Genomic DNA, 20,121 nt, shown 5'->3' with positions numbered 1-20,121 from the left:
TACCATCCACCCAAAATTGATCTATTATGATCATTTCCACCTTTTGTCGTTGGTTATAAAGCCAAAAATCTTATTATATCCTGAACCGATTACATTTAGTTTACCACAAAGTTTACAACAACCATAAGGAAATGTCGGAGACCCTATAAAGTTGATGTCGAGCGATATAGCCATGCCCGTTTGTCTGTATATATATATATATATCAGTTCTCCTCAGTTTTGGAGATATCGAACAGAAATTATGCACACGACCTTTTCTCTTCAAGAAGCTGCTCATTAGTCGGAACCGTCCATAACGAAGAACTATATAATATATCTGCTATGTAAACTGATCGGATTTATACAACGCAAGATACAGATAAATAACGCCATCTATTGGAAAAATAATAGATTTCTTTTTACTACACCTAATATATGAAATATATGCAGACTAACCGCAGTTCTGAGAGGAAAATTCTAAATTTTGCGAAATAAAAAAAGTTGAATGAAAATAGTTTACAATGGTTTAATTATTGTTAGCAATTTACAGCTTGCTTTTGTGATTTTTGTTGAATATTAATTATTTAAATTTAATTATGTAAATTCAGCTGTGTTACCTCAGGTCATTCTCAACATTTGATAGTCGTATTTACAACTTACAGCTTTATTGTTATTTGTGCTAATATCAAACCAGCTGAGACTTGTGGCGTCCACGAACTTAAACATAAGCACATATATACATATGTACATATAACTTTATATAAGGCAAATAAATAAAAAACTGTAAAGAATTGTAATCTTCTTCTTTCATTGCTACTCATATTGCCATAACGAAGGCAAGCCATGAATATGTAGAGTTCTGCACCAGTTGCTACGTACACACATACATATATACATACATACACACCTGTAGAGCAGTGATGATTCATCATCAATGTATGTAGAACCCATTTATCTCTCACCTTTTGCCATCTTCTTTTAACTACCACCAGTTCCACCTTAGTTAATTGTTTATTTTTTGTTTGTAATGTCTTTGTATGTATGGGTGTATATCTGTAACGCCATGCTAGCATTTGAATAATGCCACCGCTTGGATTAACGCTTTGTGTTTGGATAAAATCAGCATTGACCTCTTGCTGCGGTCACTCACAGCGAAATACGGCACAACTATGAAACTATAAAACTTAACTATCCCACTATAAATTACAAACATTACCTATATACACACATACATCCAGTAGTAACATTTGTATCTATGCGCGCAGAACCATTTACGTGGGTAGATAAGTATGTATATTAGAAAATATTTAAACACTGTTATTTCTTTCTGGTCTGACGCTCGTGGCTCAGCACCTGGCTACCAACGCGGCAACCAACAAACATAGACACACACACACACACACATACAGATGCATGTAGGCTATTGCAAATGACTTGTAATTGGGTAGAAGAACGAACGGATGCAGAATAAATGAGGCAACATTGATGAAAAATCTAACAGCGCAAAAGCAACAACTAATAAAAACCGCAAACCACATTATTTCAATTCATTCGGCTGACGGCAGACAGCGCTAGTTCTTACTACTACATCTGGTTCAAGTTCTAGCTCCAGCTACTTTTCTTCGTAGCCAGATAGTAAGTAAGTAGTGCTATTGTTGTTGTACATCTTATTGCTCCTGCTGCGGCTGTTGGCATGTTTTGCGGTTACTCTTTGCTGATTTCGCTGGCAAGTTTACTGTTTCGCACTTCCTCCGACGTCTAAAAGCGTTCTATTAATGCAGTTACAACTTTTGTGTTGCTTGATATGAGTATGTGTTTGTGTGTGTGCTTTTATTAAATTACTTTGTATTGTTTTACGGCGCTTTGTTTAATAAGTATTTTTAGAAGCACTAATACAATCATATTAACCGCCGCCACCGCAATTTCTTCGATACGTTGATGAGTTTTCATTTAAAGTGTCGACCGCTGGGCTTGTTAATTCAATTACAGCGGTGGTTAAAATAATAGCACACTAATATCTTGAAAATTAAATTTATTAAGTCTTAATTAATTCTAGACTGACAAATATGTTTTACATAAAAATTCATAAAATTCGTTACAAAGAAAAAATGCATATTGTTATATACAAACATATACATACAAATGATTATTCAGTTATTTTATTTTTTGCTTGTTAGTGACAGTGAAAATAAAGAAAATCAACAACTAGAGCACTATCTCTCATACTACCAATTATTCAGATTTTTTTCTGGAATATTTATAGTTAACATTTTGAAATAGGTGGTAGCACTGCTTAAATTTTTAAGGAGGCTTAAACACTCGTCTCTTTATGCCTTGAAAGATATACATTTTGTGATTTTTTTCGAAAACAAGGTCTAAATGACCCGTTCAAGTATAAACAACTTAAAAGTTCTAATAAAATATGGCTCTGAAGTTTTTTGTAATAATAAACCTTCTTGATTTGCTTTTTCATACTGTATAATTAATTTCGAACGATTAGTTAGTATGATAGCTATATGCTATAGTGGTCCGATCTGAAAAAGATGTTTGGAAATTGTACCGCTGCCTTGGACAATAATTGATGCCTAATTTCGTGAAGATATCTTGTGAAATAAAAGAGTTTTCCATACAAGAATTTGATTGATCTGCTTGTACTGCTATATATATCTATGTAATAGTGCTCCGATAACGGCGGTTCCAACAAATGTGCAGCTTTTTGGTGAGAAAAAATTTCATATCGCTATTTCAAAAACTGAGGGACAAGTTCACGTTTATACAGGCAGACAGGCGAACATGACTAAATCGGCTCAGCTCGTCACGCTGATCATTTATTCGTTTACATAAATATATTTTTTTGGGTCTCCGCCGTTTTCTTCTGGGTGTTACAAATCTTGGGGCAAACTTAATAATATACCCAGTTCAAAGTATAAAATTGAGTAAAAAGAGTACTGTTGCTATTATTTTCATTAATAGTGTACTGTGTACTTCTCTGCAGTGCAATCGAATGCCAGTTACTTGCACTTAACCGAGTGCACTGGCGCTAATAGTAATCAGAATGGACTGTCATGCAACTGTGTCCAAGTTATGTATACCATACATATGTACTATATAGGTACACCTATGAATATCCAAAGTGCTTATGTGCATCACCTACATATATCGCTCGAATAGCAGAGGAGCTCTGTAAGCCCAGTTACATGTTCTGCTCGCTTCGTCGCTTGTCATGGCGTGCTGCCGCTGGGATGTTTGCACACACAGTATGCCGTGCGCGTTGAAAACAGTCAACCATTGCCGGGTGTGCGACATTGGCGCGTTAGTGCAGAAATTCAGGTCTGTTAAATTGAATCTGGTTTGTTCGCTTGGTTTGTTGAGTTTTCGTTCGATAATTTTAGCGCCAAAATTCCAACTTTATATTATAAAATTTATAGCATATTTTTATTTTAAAATTAATTAATACTTTTTATAATTTTTTAAAATTTTTGATACAAAAATTTTTTGATCGAAACTTATTTCTTCAAGTTATCGATAACTTCAACGATGATAATTCCAAGTTTGATTATAGAAATGATAGGAAGCGATTTGAAGCAGTGAAAATGTTGCATTTTGATCGACTCTTGCGTGACCAATTCTCTCGCTTGTTGATTTTCCTTTCAAAAAGAGTGTGTGCTTCATTTTCTACCATCTTTGCGCCATGTTACATTAGCTTACTGCACTGCCCTCTTATGTCATTGGCAATTTGTATCAATACTCCCATGAATGCGGCGTGTCCTCTGCAAATGGAACTGTACCCACACGGACAAATACATACATACATATGTACATATTCCATACTAGTACAATTAAAGTGTTATTGACTGGTTTACTCGTAAAGTGCCATCTCCACTTCGTGCACTTTATTTAGATGCATTAAATTAATTTTTATGGTTAACAATATCGTGTCACATAAATTTTTACTTATGCGCTTTTACCTTGCTCCACCCACTGGCCGCTGAAACATGCGCAACATGCTCCATTTGAGCGCGTCTATCTCTTCGCATGGCCATGACAAAAATGTGTAAATTAAAACGGCGACTTTGTTGTAATGGCAGCTTGCAGCTGGCAGTAGATAAGCGACTCTGGACTGGTTAGTCACATTATCGCCAACTTGCCAAAAGGGGCGACTCCGCCGCGCAGCCGAACTTGAAAGCTTAAGTATCAACTCTGCCATTTATGCACTTACGTAAGTACATATATTTATACGCACGTGTATGTGTGCGTGTGTGTGTTGGTGTAAAATGCAGTTGATATCAATGCAATGCACACACTCGCTTTCGGTATTCGGCATTCACAATGAGCATTTCTCGTAGTCCCCTGTCTTCTGACAATTCCAATTGCCTCGGCATCTTCGCTAATTAATGCTACAATTTCTCTTTGTTTTAATTTTTTAATTTTTTCACTTTTTTATACAAACATTGGTACAATTTTTCCGCGGCACTACGTTGGCATTTAATTTATTCGCTACAGTTGCCGCAATAAGTAGTGGAACTACTGTTCGTTGGTTGTGTTCTTCTGATAAGATGTGACTTCATGTCTTTCATATATTCTCAATTCAATTGTTATCGTTACCCTGTTCTTACAACTCAGCGGGCGGCAACAAAAAGATTTTTACTGATTTTTTGATTAGGATCTGCAAAATGTGTTGTGAATTTTGTAGTTAGCATAACTGTAAAACTGTAAAAAAATTGTGTATTTTGCTTACAAAATTCTCAAGAAAATTTGTAAATATTTATCAATGGTAGGGTAGGTAGGGTACACAGTGTTATTATAAGTGCACTTAATAGATACGAGACAAAAATGGAAGTCAAAGTGAATTTTAAAATATGGAGTTAAATATTTTTGGTATAATAGTAATATTTTTTATAGCGTTGCCATCTAAAATTTATTTAAATTTTTTTTTATACCCTGAACATTGTATTATAAGTTTACCACTAAGTTGGGGAATATCCAGGAGGAAATTGCGGAGATTTTTAAATTATATATGGTACATAAATGATCAGCAAAATGTGCTAAGTCGATTTAACTGTGGCTGTCCGTCTGTATGTCAGCGAACTAATTCCTCAGTTTTTGAAATATCGATCTGAAATATTATACCCGATCCTTTGTCTCCGAGAAGCTACTCATTTGTCAGAATCGCCGATATCGCACCACTATGGCATAAAGCTGTCATATAAACTGATCGATCAAACTCAAGTCCTTATATGGTAAACTTTTTTATTTGATAAGATATCTGTACGAAATTTACTTCTGAAAGGAAAATCCTCTTATTATTCTTGTACTTACAAGCATTTACAAACTTTTGGCAGCACTTTTCTCATTTACGAACGAGTTCGTCGAAAAACCTAATGATCTTGTTGAATTGTCTTATGTTACTCATTTATTACTGTCGATCGCCTGACTGATCTTTCCAGTGAAATTTAACAGATCAACAAAATATTTTAAGTGATCACTCTCCAAATCTGATCGTGTGTAAGATTTCAAAGTAATATGAATAGAAAAACATAATAATAACTCTTTTCTGTTCGTATAATTGAATAACATTGATCTACGAGTATATACGAATGTGGACGAAATACGTCAGTTCTACAAAAAATGCATAAAAGCTTTCATTACTAGATGTAGATATAAGCATACAAACATGCATACTGGTAATACGTTAACTCCACAATTGGCTGCTTATATCTACATCCATTCGTGCTTGTAAATCTGACGTTGTTATGCTGCCGATTCTGCTTTTCTCCACTTCAACACGGCCTTTGAAGTTGTTTGGCTTGTAAGCGCTGTAGTGCGTTGAAGATTACATTGCATATTATTTTTACAGACCATAACTTAATTGAATTATACGCTTGGCGCATATTTGAAGTTTACACGATCAGCGATCATGCTGCGTGGCGCACACTTTTTCGTGCCACACACTCAACAACGGTAATAGAAAATTGCTTTTTGTGTAGTATTTACTTTATATACGCTTTCCCTGCAGCGGATTCCAAAGGTTTCTGCACCCATCATACCACAGCAGCCAGCGCGCTGTAATGCAGGTAATGAGCTGGAGCGGCGAAAAATGTGAAGATGCACTTTAACATGCCAAGAGCGTTGTGGCGGTATGATTGGTCACGATTCTTAAGTAAAAATGATTTTACGCCAAATTATTTGAGCCAATGAAGTACTTAAAAATTAATTACTAGATAAGCTGCGAAGCAAAACAAAAAAAAATTTTTTTCGTTCCACCTTAATATAATATATATACATATATATCCTGAGTCGATTTAGCGATTGCACGTCTGTCTGTATATATGCGAACTAGTTCCTCAGTTTTTCAGATATCGATCAAAAATTTTGCACACATCTTTTTCACCCCAAGAAGCTGCTCAATTGCTGGAACCTCCGATAATGAAACACTACAGCAAATTGCTGCTATACAAGCTGAACCATCAGAATCAAGCGCTTGCAGTGGAAACTTTTCCGTTTGACGAAATATCCTCACGAAATTTGGCATGGATTATTACCTAGGATAATGGTGTAATCTTGTTCAGATCGAGTCAACATAGCATATGGCTGTCATACAAACTGACTGATCAAAATCAAGTTCTTGTAAGAAATTTGTTGTATTTGTGAAGAGTATTATAGCTTCGGTGTAACCGAAGTTAACGTTTTTTCTAGATTTTTAATGGCATTAGCATTCTACTTGTGTCCTATTGGTTCTTAAGCCTTTGAGATCTGATTTTACGACTCGTTATAAACACAATCATTAAATGTACTGAGATTTAGCTCTGAAGTCATAAAAATTGATTTTATTAGAGTCTTAAATAAGTGATTAAACTATGGTTTTATGGCGTAAGAAGCTAGTGAAATATACAATTACGCATGTTAACATGTACATATGTTTGCATGTATGTATGTGTGTGTGTGTTGTTCTGCCCATAAATGCTATTGAATTACTCCTCCACTCGCTAAGCGCAATGATCGATATTTATAAGTGAAGTTGGGTGTGTTCCATGTAATGTTTATTTCAGTACTTTTCCTTTTAGGAGTTATTTTTTTCTTTTGCTGCCAACTTTTGCTTTCATTACACATCTTCCAATATTTCCTTTCTGTTCTATTCAGTCTTCCCTACATATATGCCAAAAATATTTGCCTTGTTGTTTGGATTCCCGCCGCCGCTTGGTCCCACCGCTTAAACAACCATTAGCTTGTATTATTCTTCGTTGCCGCACTTAGTATGCGAGTCCACACCCAACTCGCCTTACAGCGACTACTGACTTATAAGCACTTAAGCACTCATGCACATACTCGTATGTAAGTAAGCTGAGCGAACACACGTGCAAATTTCTGGCTTCTTTTCAACCACCCCGCTCTTACTGTGCGCCTCTCTCGACCAACCAAATCTCTGTAATGACCAGCGGTGCGCTTACTGAGCTTCACCTCGTCGCTATTAAGTGTATTGTTTCTCTTGTAAGCGTTTGCGCCGGAAATTCTGCACCTTTTTTCATAAAATAAATGATGTTTGAGCAAGAATTTCGCTCCAGTCCAAGCATTCACATTTCCTTTACTAGTTTTTTTGTGGTTATCACAAATAAATCATTTTGTTGTTGCACTAATTTTTTAATTGAAATTGCTTGCGGTACTATTCTACTGCCGAATGCTTGCAAGCATACATATGTATGTATGTACTTAGTATAGTATTTAATTTGGCTCATGGGTGTAAGCCTACATACATACATACATATGTAACTAGGCCCCTAACTTTGCCATTATTGTTTGTGCATTTATGGACTATAAATTTAGCAAAGTGCTCTCATTCAGTCTCATTCTCTTTGTAGTAATTGAATTTTGTGATTCTGATCGTGTCGTGTAATTTGCAATGAAAATATTTCGCTTACTTACACGAACATGTCTGATAGCAGTTCTTTTTTCATGTTGACACATGTGTTAGTCCGACTTTGGAGTTGATAACTTCAGGAATATAAATACTCGTATGTGTGTTTCTATAAATGTCTCTGTGGAGACTATTCGTGAGTATTCCGCATAAATTTGTGTTATTCACGTGGGACACCAATGTTTTTATATACTTATGTATTCACGTCCAAGCTTTGTTATACTCTGTTATAACTCATAAAAACAGACCCCATTCTTGACATGAATTAGTTCCCAACAGTTCTTCTTAACAAAGGATGCCCAACTTATTCCAGTGTGAGAACGCCTCAAAATTAGCGTTTTTTATAACATTTTCCATTGTAGCCAGATTGCACAAAATAATAATTTTTGGGAATTTAAATTAAAATAACCAATATTCATTAAGATTAAATATTATTATGCATGTATCCGTTAAACATATGGAGAAACTATTGAAACCCTTTTTTGTGATTTTGTAATATATTAAAACAATTGATTTTTGAACTTTTAATAAATGCTTATTATAATTTTCTGTTGAAAATTAATACTACTAAGTATGGCATCACAAAAGATTTCATCACATACATTTCAATTACGCGTTTTCTTTCATTTTCATTGTTTTCCAATTTTTGTTAGTGATCTTTAACAGCAGCAACAAATCTCTCTGTTTACAAATACAATATTTCTGTAGGATTTCAATCTGAGCGTCCCTCTTTTTCCAATTGCTAAACGTTAGACCTCTTGAACTTTGACAGTTGCCGGAGTTCAGGAGGTTTGACGTTTAGTAATTGCGCTCTCACTGATAATTTCTTGCAGTCAACTGAATATAAATGTCAAACACATTTCTTTGACAGCTTGTTTGACAGCTAGCCCTCAAGGAAATTTTATGCCTCTAAAAATCATTCTATATATAACATATTTTTAATATATTGGTGTGATAATTAGAATGATATGATAATTTTTATTCATATACATATATGACTATTAAAATAGTTATTGATGAATTTCAGTTTCCAAATGCTTCGGTTGAAGCTCAATAAGCGTTTCTTGTCAGCATTTTGAATTGCAAACGTCATACTTCGCATAAGTGTTTTCAGTATAATTGATTTTGATTTATTTACATCGCACCCGAAGCAACACTCCCCGCCGTCACCTCCTGAAATAATTAATTTATATTTATATTGAACGCTTGATTCATTGTAATTGAAGTAGTTCATCGTCGCACATCGGTGGCGGCATCTTGGAGTCACTGACGTCTAACTTCCTGTCGCTTCGTCTTCGCTGCGGCCATTGCCATCACGCGACACACGAGTATATGTACGAATGGAGCGAGACTGATGTGCCCAATTCCTCTGAATGCTGTCGTCTTGCCACTATGTTGTTCTACGCCGTTTCTCTAAATTTAGCCATGCAAACATTGATGACAGCTCTCAGCCCTGTCTTGTGTACAGCGCATGCGCCTGTTTGTTTATAAAAATGCAAAACGCGTTCTGTGCGAAAGCAGTTGCAGTTGTGCGTTGCATATGAATTTGTGATTTGCAATTTGCTAAATGAAAGGCAATCGCTTAAAAATGCGTAATCGGCCGAAACAGAGGCTCATGAATAGCGATGAACTGGAGTGATGACGACTATCATGACCAAATACGAGTCCATAACTAAATGCATACAAACACAAATGCTTCGGTGATTAGGAGGATCGTACGCGTGTTGTTAGTTTTGTTGAGTTCCTTGGATGACTGCCACATTTTTCATTAAAGTAGTCGCTAGAAATGTTCCGGTTTGTTGAAATACTCGTTCCAGCAACACTGCATTTCCTCTGTAAACTTCGATAGCAGCTTGAGCATGCATTTAACCACTTGGCAGATTTATGTTTGACATTTTTCAAGAAATATTTTAGATTATGTTTGACGTGCATCTATCGGTGTCTTTAGCTTCGCACAAATTGAGCAATTAATTAAGGCGCACACATCAAGAAAATACATTCTTGTTACTCAATTCTTATTATCAACGTTCTTCGTTTTTTTTTCGTTACAGATTCATCAGCTTAGTCCCGCATTTTCCAACACCTCGTCAGTTTCATTAAAGTCGTCACCATTGCTCCTCAACCAGTAAGCAGTACAATGAATGGTCAAAGCTATGAGCTGAACCATACGAACGGTGATATCATATCACAGAATCAGCAAAAGGGCTGGTGGACCATTGGCCTGATTAATGGCGCACACAGGTATATGACAGCCGAAACTTTCGGCTTCAAGTTGAATGCGAATGGCGCCAGCCTCAAGAAGAAACAACTGTGGACATTGGAGCCATCGAATACCGGCGAAAGTGAGTATTATGTAGAACTTGTTGCACCTAAATTATGTTACGTGTAGTTATAAAATATCTAGAAGGTAACTAATTTTTTTGAAAACTTATCTCGCTAAAAATGTTATTCATCGAAAAATATCGATTTACAAGCGCAGTAAAAGATTTCGGTGAATATATATTTTGTTTTGGTTCTTTGTCAAGGTTTTTCCTTTTACATATTTATATAAATAATTTTAGAAACTGCTAGAAACATGTTCTATGTATAACGATACTCGTGAGGTTTGTCAAGAGATGGCGCAACTTGATTTTTTTTCCATTATTCCAATATACCGAACATGCGTTCGAAAGCTACTGTCTTGTGCGTCTCTTTCAGTATATTATGCCATTTATTTGAAGCGTAGAAAAAAATAATTTATAGTAATAGCGTATGTAGAACTTTGTACCTGAAAAAGTGATTTTGCGGAGAGTTCTTTTCAGAACTCTAGCTGAGTGAACGTGCCAAAAGTGGTTTGAACGATTAAAAATCGGTGATTTAAGAATTTTGGAAGGTGAAGAACGTCCTTGGTGGCCAAAATAGCTTGAGGATGAGCAACTAGAAGCATTATGCAAGCAGAGATCGCAGAATCTTTCACAGTCACCCAAGTAGTCATTTCAAAACGTTTAAAAGCAGCCGGATTCATTCAAAAGCAAGAAATTTGGCTGTCATATGAGTTGAAGACAAGAAACGTTTGAAATAATATTTTGCATCTCAGAAATTCTGCTTGAACGTTTTAAAAAGAAGTCGTTTTTGAATGGGATTATGACTGATGGGGTGATAGAAAATGGATCCATACCACAACCCTAAACGCAAAAAATCATAAGTAAAACCTGGCCAACAAGCCAATTCAACGACAAAGCCGAATATCCATCACGCCAAGGCAATGCTTTGCCTTTGAAGCGATAAAAAGCACGAGTACAGCACGTGAACTTCTAAAATCAGGTGAAACCATTAACGCTATCGAACGCTAATTTATTTTATAAGGCTGGTAAAGTGGTAATGGCCACAACTTTTCGGCGATTGCCTGAAATCAGACTAAAGCTATACTATGTATAATAGTTCTTAGGTATAATGGCTAATAAGTATTAAAAATTCAAATTTAGGCCCAATTTCTATCAGACGTTGCGCGAAGCTCTTTATGAAAGAACAGATAAGTGTAAACCGCAGTAATTTTCTGAATAAATCCGTAGTAATGAATAAAAAATTTTATTTGTTTAACCTCAGTTATGCTTCAGCCATTGCCTTCAACGTATAAATATCATTTACTCTTCTCATCAATCAAACTTCAAATGAGTATTTTTGAAGTTACCAGGTACAGCGAAGCGGACCTACCATGTAACACTCATTACAACCCTAATATGGCAACACATCATTGTAGTCATCGACAAAACGAAATCTTTTCAGGCACAATGATTAATCTTAATAACTATAAATAAAAAATCTTACACGATTGAGCAACAGATTGGTGTTACTTGGGTCTTCAACTATCAAGCCTCGAGCAGCACTTAAACCAAACAACCACTTCAAAAAATTGCTATCCTAAATTTGCACAAATCGAGCAAAGAAATCTATTCGTTGTAGTTTTTATGTAATATAATGAAAAGAAGACCTCGAAACGAATCACAAAAATCGAATAATGATTTAAAATTAAAAGTTCAATAAATCTGAGATTACACCAAAGAAGTGTCTCCAGCTAACAAATAACTGTGATGCAGTGCTTTTACTCTTTGTGTTCTACTTTTTCAAATTTCCCAAGATGATAATTTATTAAAAAAAATTTGAAAATTTATTCCCATGACATTACCAATACATACATGCATACATCCTTACATAAATGAAGTGCATAAAAGGAGACTTTTATTATTTTTTAATCTCTCTGTGCCATGTGAATTCTCAGGCACTTGGAACGCGCACCGATTGATGATCGCGTAAAAATCCGCCAATTAACAACATATAATATTTTAAAGAAATTCATATCTATTTGATGAGTGTTAATGGACATGTTCATTTACTATTGTCGCTCTAAGCAGTTGGACATATAGATTGTCACATATACATACATACAGACAAATGTATTGTAGTTTGAGTAGCTTGCATTAAGCAAATGATGCAGTGACACTACTAGTTTGCCAACACGCTCTCATTTATTTTACACTTGCAGTGTCATCTTGCGCCTTGCGACCATGCAACATGGCCGTGCGGTTGTGTGGCAGTGCAGAAAATAGATTAAATGGCAGCTGAGCATTTGTTGGCGCGCCGCTGACCGCCTTTGCCTGTGTCTGGTGGTAGCAAGTTGACCGAGTTGATTGCCTGACATGAAAAGCGTTGTTATTGTTGCAGCAGCTGGCGGCAGCAGCCATGGATAGATGACGGCTACTGTACGTTCATAATTTATAACGTGATTGTGGAAAAGGTGGCAGCACATAACGGCGACCGCCAGACGTCCAATGCCGTTCATTGTTTTCCCGAGACGTGTTGTAGCGAAATTGTGGCATGCCACACGGTCGACCGGCCGACCGGCTGCGCAGCGCCAACAACGCCAACAAGCAAATGAGCACACATAGCGCAACAAATGGTCCATGTGAAATTAGTATTGCAACTTGTGAATGTGCAACGTGCTGTGCTGCACGGTTATCATACTCCAATTTTTCGCTAAACATTTTTATGTTTGTTGCAGTTGTTATTGTTGTTGTTTGTTTGTTTGTTCGTTCTTGTTTTCGTATGCCATCATAACTGCCGTTAAGTTGTATTAATATTTTTGTTGTTGTTATTGACTTATTTCTAAATTTCTGTTGCATGCCACGCACATGATTTGGCGGCTGTCGCATCTTTAACCTTTCAAATTTCAGTTTACATAAACACACACACACACATACATATAAATATGTACAATTATTGTATGTGTGTGCCTGTGCCTGTTGCACGGCGTTCTGGTGGCTGCCAAGTCAGCGATTGTTGCCACATAAATCATAGTGCAGCAGCCGCAGCAGCTGCGCTGGCTTAAATCGCGCCTTGTATCAGCGCGCTTAGCAACAGCCGCGCAACGGTACACCTTGTTTGCTCAAGCATTTCGCAATCATGCAACAAACCTAACTGTTTGCAATCGACAGTATTAAGTTTAGACATTCTGATTTTCTCACTTTGCGCCTTGTTGTTGTCGTTGTGTATGTTGTTGCTGTAGCTATTGGTAAGCGATAAGCAATCAGTTGAGCTCGATGCATTAAATTACAAACGTTGCACGTTAAACATTCAAAATTCATTTACACATACATACACATACTAACGTTCATAATTGCGGTTGGGTGTGTCGTGGCCCAAACGGAGGCGAAAGACAGTGGTCGCGTTGTCGTGTTGAACAAATTTAAATGCCAAATTTGATTTAGAGGTGTGCCACGACTAACAAATTGCAACCGAAATCCGCGTGCCACAAATGCTGTCAGTATGACCTATGCATGTTGGTACAGTTAGTTAGTGTTCCAATTATATGCGCTTAGCAAATCGATGATTTCTCGTTACGTTGCCAGGACGACTTGTAAAATTAATAGGGGAAGTAGTGGGCTTAAGCCGGGTGAAATTTAAGGAAAGCTTTACAATTTTCAAGTCCATATCACAGCAAGTCATATTGCGGTGTCTATTAATATTAAGTTATGCCACGTGCACTTTTGAAATATATAAGTATGTACAAATGTATATGCCTTTGTGCGATCCTTTAACTATTCTAATATGCTATCTATTTGTCAAAAAAGGTCTCAGTGAACTGAGACGTCTTAGAATAATAAGTTTAAATTTCTATCGGTGCACCTAGCGGCCATTTCGTGTAGGACCGACAGATAATATAGGAACATGAAGATCAGTCATTAAGTATCCAGTGCCATGGAATCAATCAAGTGATTTGATGGGTTCTGCAATTGGTCTCTGAGATCAGCCTTAAACCCAATGGTTTATATAATCTATGGACTGTTAAAATTTTATCACAAAGTTAAATTATATATATCCGTTTCTAAAACGCTATACCTATGTTAGCAAAAGTTTTCGTAGACTTCATTTTACTGTATGCTCTTGTTATCTTATCTATGGCTACACATATCTAAGCGCTAATACGCGATCCATTCCCAAGCATATACAAAAAATATGCTAAAGAACTCTGACTTTGCGCAAACATATGTTTAAAAACTCATTTCGTGCAGATTTCAGTTTTACAAGCTCACTGTTGTCTATATATGCTAGGTGTATACATAGTTCAATAATATTTTCATAGAATTGTCAGCTGTATTTCAGCTTTGTCCGTAGGTGCCGCTAAGGTTGGACGTATTTTTATGAGCTTGGCGATTTTCGTTTGTTAAAAGCTCACACCTCATTGCTTGTTCGTGGATTCTTGGCCAAAAACAATACTGTAAAGACTGAAAGAACTGAAGGCTATACCAAAAATTGTGTTTGAGAAGTGCTTCGACGATTAGAAGAAGCGCTAACATAGGTGCATAATATCGAAAGGGGACTATTTTGAAGGCGACAACATTAATGTAGACAAATGAATAAATATTTTGTTACAAAAAACGAAAATTTCCGTTATTTTTTGAAGTCTCCTCGTATTCCAAAAAATTGCGTAGTTTCAGTGATAGTCTGATTATTTTCGGGTGCACATATTTTATTTATTTTTTGTCCACTATTACTCCACAATTTTCCATACCGACTTTAGCTTTTTTTAATTATATGTTAGCTATACTCGTACCCTCTCAATGCTTTGACTAAATTTTGATTACGATAGAGACGATTACAACAAAGTTCAGATTTCTCTACAGTTACTCTCATCATTGAAAAGTACTATATTCTTACCGAATATTCGAAATCGATACTATTTGACATAATCGAAAATCAGATAAATTTTGTATCCGACGTGAGACAGCAAAGACTTGATATACAAAGGTTAAAAGTCTAGTTGTCTCTTTGGAGACTCACAAAATTCAAAGTAATGGAAGCAGGAATTATAAGAATAATATATAATTATACAATAATACATAAATAATTTGAATGGAACTAAAATTGTATTTTAAATCATCGCTTATATCAGTACAGACATAGGGATCGGCGTTTACAAAGGAAAATTTCGCTAATATTGCTTCCTTTCGTTTTATTTTAATGCACATTTCTACATGCTACACACATACATATATACCATATATGAAGGTATATTACAAGTTTGTTAACTGCTCAGCAATTTTATGGATTTCAAGTGGAAGTTTAAATTTTATGCATTTACCAACATCAATACTCATATTCGTTTTCTCCGAATTTACATTTTATAAGTGCTTGCTTTTAGCGAAATCATTAAGCGTAAAATTCTGTGAAATTTAAAAACTCTCAAAAAACATTTTAAATGCAACAAAATAAAAGAAAATTTGTATTTTGCAAAACTAATATTTATTTATGCACACGCCATGCTCATAAAAGCCCACCCAGTACCCAAAATTATAATGGAAATTTCATATAAAAAATGTATGAATTACTTACTTTTTGATGTTATAACCTCAACCGTCATCCGATAAAAATCAACCAGTTTTATTATCGATAATAACGACTATCTTTGTATTAGACGGGTATGGTTACAGTGATGAATAAACACACTTTGAGTTGACTATAAACATATTGCTATTTTTATGCTCTCCCAACATGTTGCACATAGTATAATAGTTTTGTTCACCTAACGGTTGTTTGTATCACCTAAAACTAATCAAGATAGATATGGAGTTTTATATAGAGACGAGTTCAAATCCAAGTGACTGTCTGTCCGTTCATCCGTCTGTCCGAGTAAGCAATAATTTGAGTAAAAATTGAGATATTGATGAAACTTGGTACATATATTCCTTAGCACTCACGGAGGGTTGGTATTGTAGATGGACGTAATCGGACCACTGTCACGCCCGCAAATCGCCATTAAACGAAAACCTATAAAGTGTCATAACCAAGCACATAATTAAGATTGAAAACTGTAATTTGCTACAGGGGATCACAGTAGTGAGAAGCACTTGTGGGCTTAACACTTTTTTTGTCATTGCAGCAACAATAACGCAGTGCTTTTCTTTGTTATATTCACTATATGGTAGATTATTAGCCTTTTATGGCATCTTTTTCCTACAGGTTGTGAACTGAGTCACTGACCAGCGACTCAAGCTGTATGCAACTGTCTGTCGCAAAATAAACCTCTTTGAAGTTAGATAAATATAAGCGCAAATGTAAGCATAAACACATATGTATGTATGTGTATATACTTGTATGTTGAAATTATATATGAACATTTATGAGAGTAAAAGTTGTCTGAAAAACAGATACGAAATGTTTTCTGCGCAAACATTATTTAATGTCCTCGCACTAATGACCAGTATTGTTTACGAAAATTGAAAAAATAATTACTAATATAGCTTTAAGAAAATAAATATGTGCACAATAATTTAATGCCTCGCTTGGCAAAACACAAAGTCACATTAACGCTTTCCTCTTCGCATAGTCGAATTGCGTATTTAAAAACACTTTTCGCCATTTACAGATTTCTGTCGATTTTTAACACTTTCATCTGAAAATTGTTAAGGCAAGCCTCAAATTAGCCAAATAATAGCCAGCTTTACATGTCAATACGCTGTTGCCAACAATCGCAGAGCAAAGGAATACGCGAAACAAAGATTTTCTTTCTGTGAACAGCCGTTACCTCTCTTCATTTACTACATTATCGCATTATCTATCAAGCATTTAATCGCTTCATACCATTTCGCAGAAGTGCTTTCAAAGCGCCCGAGATGCATAATTAGTCGATTATTCAGTTTTTGCTTTCAATTGTTTTGGCCCAAACGAACCAAAAACATTTGTAAAAAAAATGCAAAATTTTCGTTAATTCTGCTAATGCTTTTGTGTTCATTTCCTTTACAAAGTAATCACAAAACATTTTATTTGTCGAAACTCAATCTTACCATTTTTATTCTTTTCTGCAAATGATGAGACAGCTTTTTCTTTTGCAGTGTTCCTAAAATTTTTTGACAGTTTTTTGTTTTTTTATTTATTTATTCGTGTTAGATAAAAGTATACAGTGTATAAAAACTGCAAAAAAACTTAAAAACTTTCCAAAAAAAAAACAATTGTAAATTATTTCGCTGAACAAACTCTTTGCTCAGGAAGAGCATAAAAACAAAATCATACAGTAACTTAACCCTTTTTAAAGTAACTGAATGTTCTTTTTTATTGTAAAAACAACATTAAAAGAAACAATTAATTATGAGGAGCAAAAATAATATATATCATATTTTGATTAGGCATTATCCGGCAGCGCTATGCATTTTACTAATTCCCATAGTGGTAGTTGTGTGGAAGATGGCGGGTTGAACTTACCTCAACACTGTCACTGTAACAAGAAAAAACGTAAACTTCGGTTGCACCGAAGCTATAGTACCCTTCACAAATACAAAGGTTCCTTACAAGAACTCGATTCCGATCGTTCAATTTGTATGACAGCTATATGATATAATGATCTGATCTGAACAATTTCTTCAAAGATTACATTATTATCAAAGACAATAGCTCATGCCTAATTTCGTGAAGATAACTCGTCAAATCAAAGACTTTTCCATATAAGCACTTGATTCCGATTGTTTAGTTTGTATGGCAGCTATATGCTGCAGTGGTCCGATATCGGCCGTTCCGATAAATGAGCAGCTTCTTAGTGAGAAAAGGACAGGTGCAAAATTTCAGGTAGATAGCTTAAAAACTGAGTGACTAATTCGTATATTATATATACAGACAGGCGGACATGTCCAAATCAACTCAGCTCATCATTCTAACCATATTTGTATATATTATTCTTTAAGGTCTCCGACGTTTTCTTCTGGATGTTACAAACTTCGTGACAAACTTAATATACCCTGTTCAGGGTATAACAACAACAAACTCGGGTTTATTTCAGCAGAAAAATGTTAAATCTGTTGAGTTGCTTCCACGAGTTCTATAATAAAATTTGTTATAATAGAAAATAATATACCATATATGTTAATATAAATGTAGATTTTATATTTTTGTTCACAACAACAACAGATTTTAAATTGATTTAGTTTAATAAAAACCCTATATAAATGGTAGTTTAATTAATACTAACTATATTTATACTTGTAGTTGTTTGAATATGTTACCTTTTGTTTTATTATTATTAAGAAAACAAAATTTCCTTTTTTGCTTTTTTTATACAAGAGTAGGCTGATATTGCTATGAAAACTCATCTCTCTGTTAATTTTGGTAGAATGTTCTATGGGTTGCACACATACCCTAATACGTAGTAAAAACAACGGTCATAAGTTTCTATTTCCACTTTATTTTATGAAAGTTTTTGTTAAATAGGAAAGCTAGCCATCACCAGTCATAAAACTACATATATGAATACAATGAAAGAAGAGGACAAGTTATACAAAATACTGTAGTGAAAGATTAATTTTGAATCAATCGTTTTTGATTAGAAACTAAAAATCTTAAACAATTTTCAGCGTTTGCAGTTGCAATCATATGTTTTCGTGATGAGTATGGACATTCTTTTGCACGAAACTGTCATTTTTCGCTTATAATTTTTACTTGCCGCATAACTTTCCGACGTTATCAAGTGCAAATTTGTAAAATAAAAATTTTGCGAAATTTTCAGATATTGAACAAATGTATTATGTGAATGCATTTTGTTTTATAGTTGCTCAAATCTTCAAACTCAAACTTGAGAATGGATATGATGCACCGCCACACAATTAAAATTAATGCAGAACAAACTGAGTAAAATTTCTAATTATTTGTTTTTAGTTTATTTTCATTTCTTTTCTACTTTCAACATTTTCTTTTGCTCATGCAGTTTGGCGGCTGTCAACGGCTAAAGTAGCAACAAACGGTCACATTTCCAGCAAGCAAATCCATCAATGCTGCCTGTCAGTGACTGACCTTTCGCTACTCTTTCGCCTGTGCCACAAAACAAAAAAAAAGTTGTTTTGATTGTTGTTGTTGTTGGTCAAACATTTCAACTCGCCTGCCTACTTTTTGTGTTGTTGGAATTTGATAAATGTTTGTTGTTGTATAGCATAAAGCTGTGATTTGCATAGCAAACATATGTACATAAGTATAAACATCTTGCATTTTTCTCCAAGCATTGGTATTGCTCCGCCTTATTAGCCGCACAATCTCTTTTTCCTTCACACTCACACACATACATAGTCGTATACCTACATTTTGCATCGTTCAATTTTGCTTGGGAAAGCAATGGCATTTACATTGTAAATGCAATCAATGTATGTTGCTATTGTTATGCTTGTTGTTGTTAAAAAGTAGCCTTATCGCATTTTACGGTCATTACTTTCAACACAACTGCATTTTACGGTTCACAGTTCTTCGCAGTTATGCTCGTTGCATATATTTACCCTCAGATGGTTGATTTAAAGCGCAATAAACTATCCTTCACTTAAATTGTGGTTGTTGTAAATCTAGCATTTAAGTGGGAAAGCGTGTCAATTACAGGCACTAAGCAATCGGCAGCCCTCAGTTGGTGCAACATCGTGCGCCAGCGTTAAAAGTACTGACTACCGTAGCATGTACATATATGTAGATTTATACATATGTATGCATGTACATATACATGCCTGTGTGTGTCTGTGTTGTATGTGCATATCTGTTTTTCTTTTGTGGTTGCTGAGTAATGCAACAACTGCTCAATTCCGAAATGGCTGTCTGACTTGATAAGCTCATCCATAGGCATTCGTCGGCTTTAATCTCCGCTTTCATTAATGATTTGTTTATCTCTTGACCAATTAGCCTCTCAATAGCCTTATCAGTGACATATGGATATTTGTGCGTACTATACATAC

General features: G+C 35.3%; 1 protein-coding gene across 2 annotated transcripts in view; it reads left to right on the top strand.

Annotated features, from left to right (window-relative positions):
• The window catches only part of sn (fascin domain-containing protein singed), a 43,775-nt gene that overhangs the window by 18,525 nt on the left and 5,129 nt on the right, over positions 1-20,121 (top strand). For both annotated transcript variants that reach the window (XM_036365575.2, XM_036365576.2), the window contains one exon: positions 9,943-10,233. In XM_036365575.2, coding sequence (XP_036221468.1) covers positions 10,029-10,233 — 205 coding nt within the window. In that variant the 5' untranslated portion in view covers positions 9,943-10,028. The remainder of the gene's footprint in view (positions 1-9,942; positions 10,234-20,121) is intronic.

Source organism: Bactrocera oleae, chromosome 5 (genome assembly GCF_042242935.1).
Source record: "Bactrocera oleae isolate idBacOlea1 chromosome 5, idBacOlea1, whole genome shotgun sequence".
NCBI classification, from domain to species: Eukaryota; Metazoa; Arthropoda; class Insecta; order Diptera; family Tephritidae; genus Bactrocera; species Bactrocera oleae.
The sequence above is the reverse complement of the archived record's forward strand: the minus strand, read 5'-3'. Positions and strand labels throughout refer to the sequence as shown.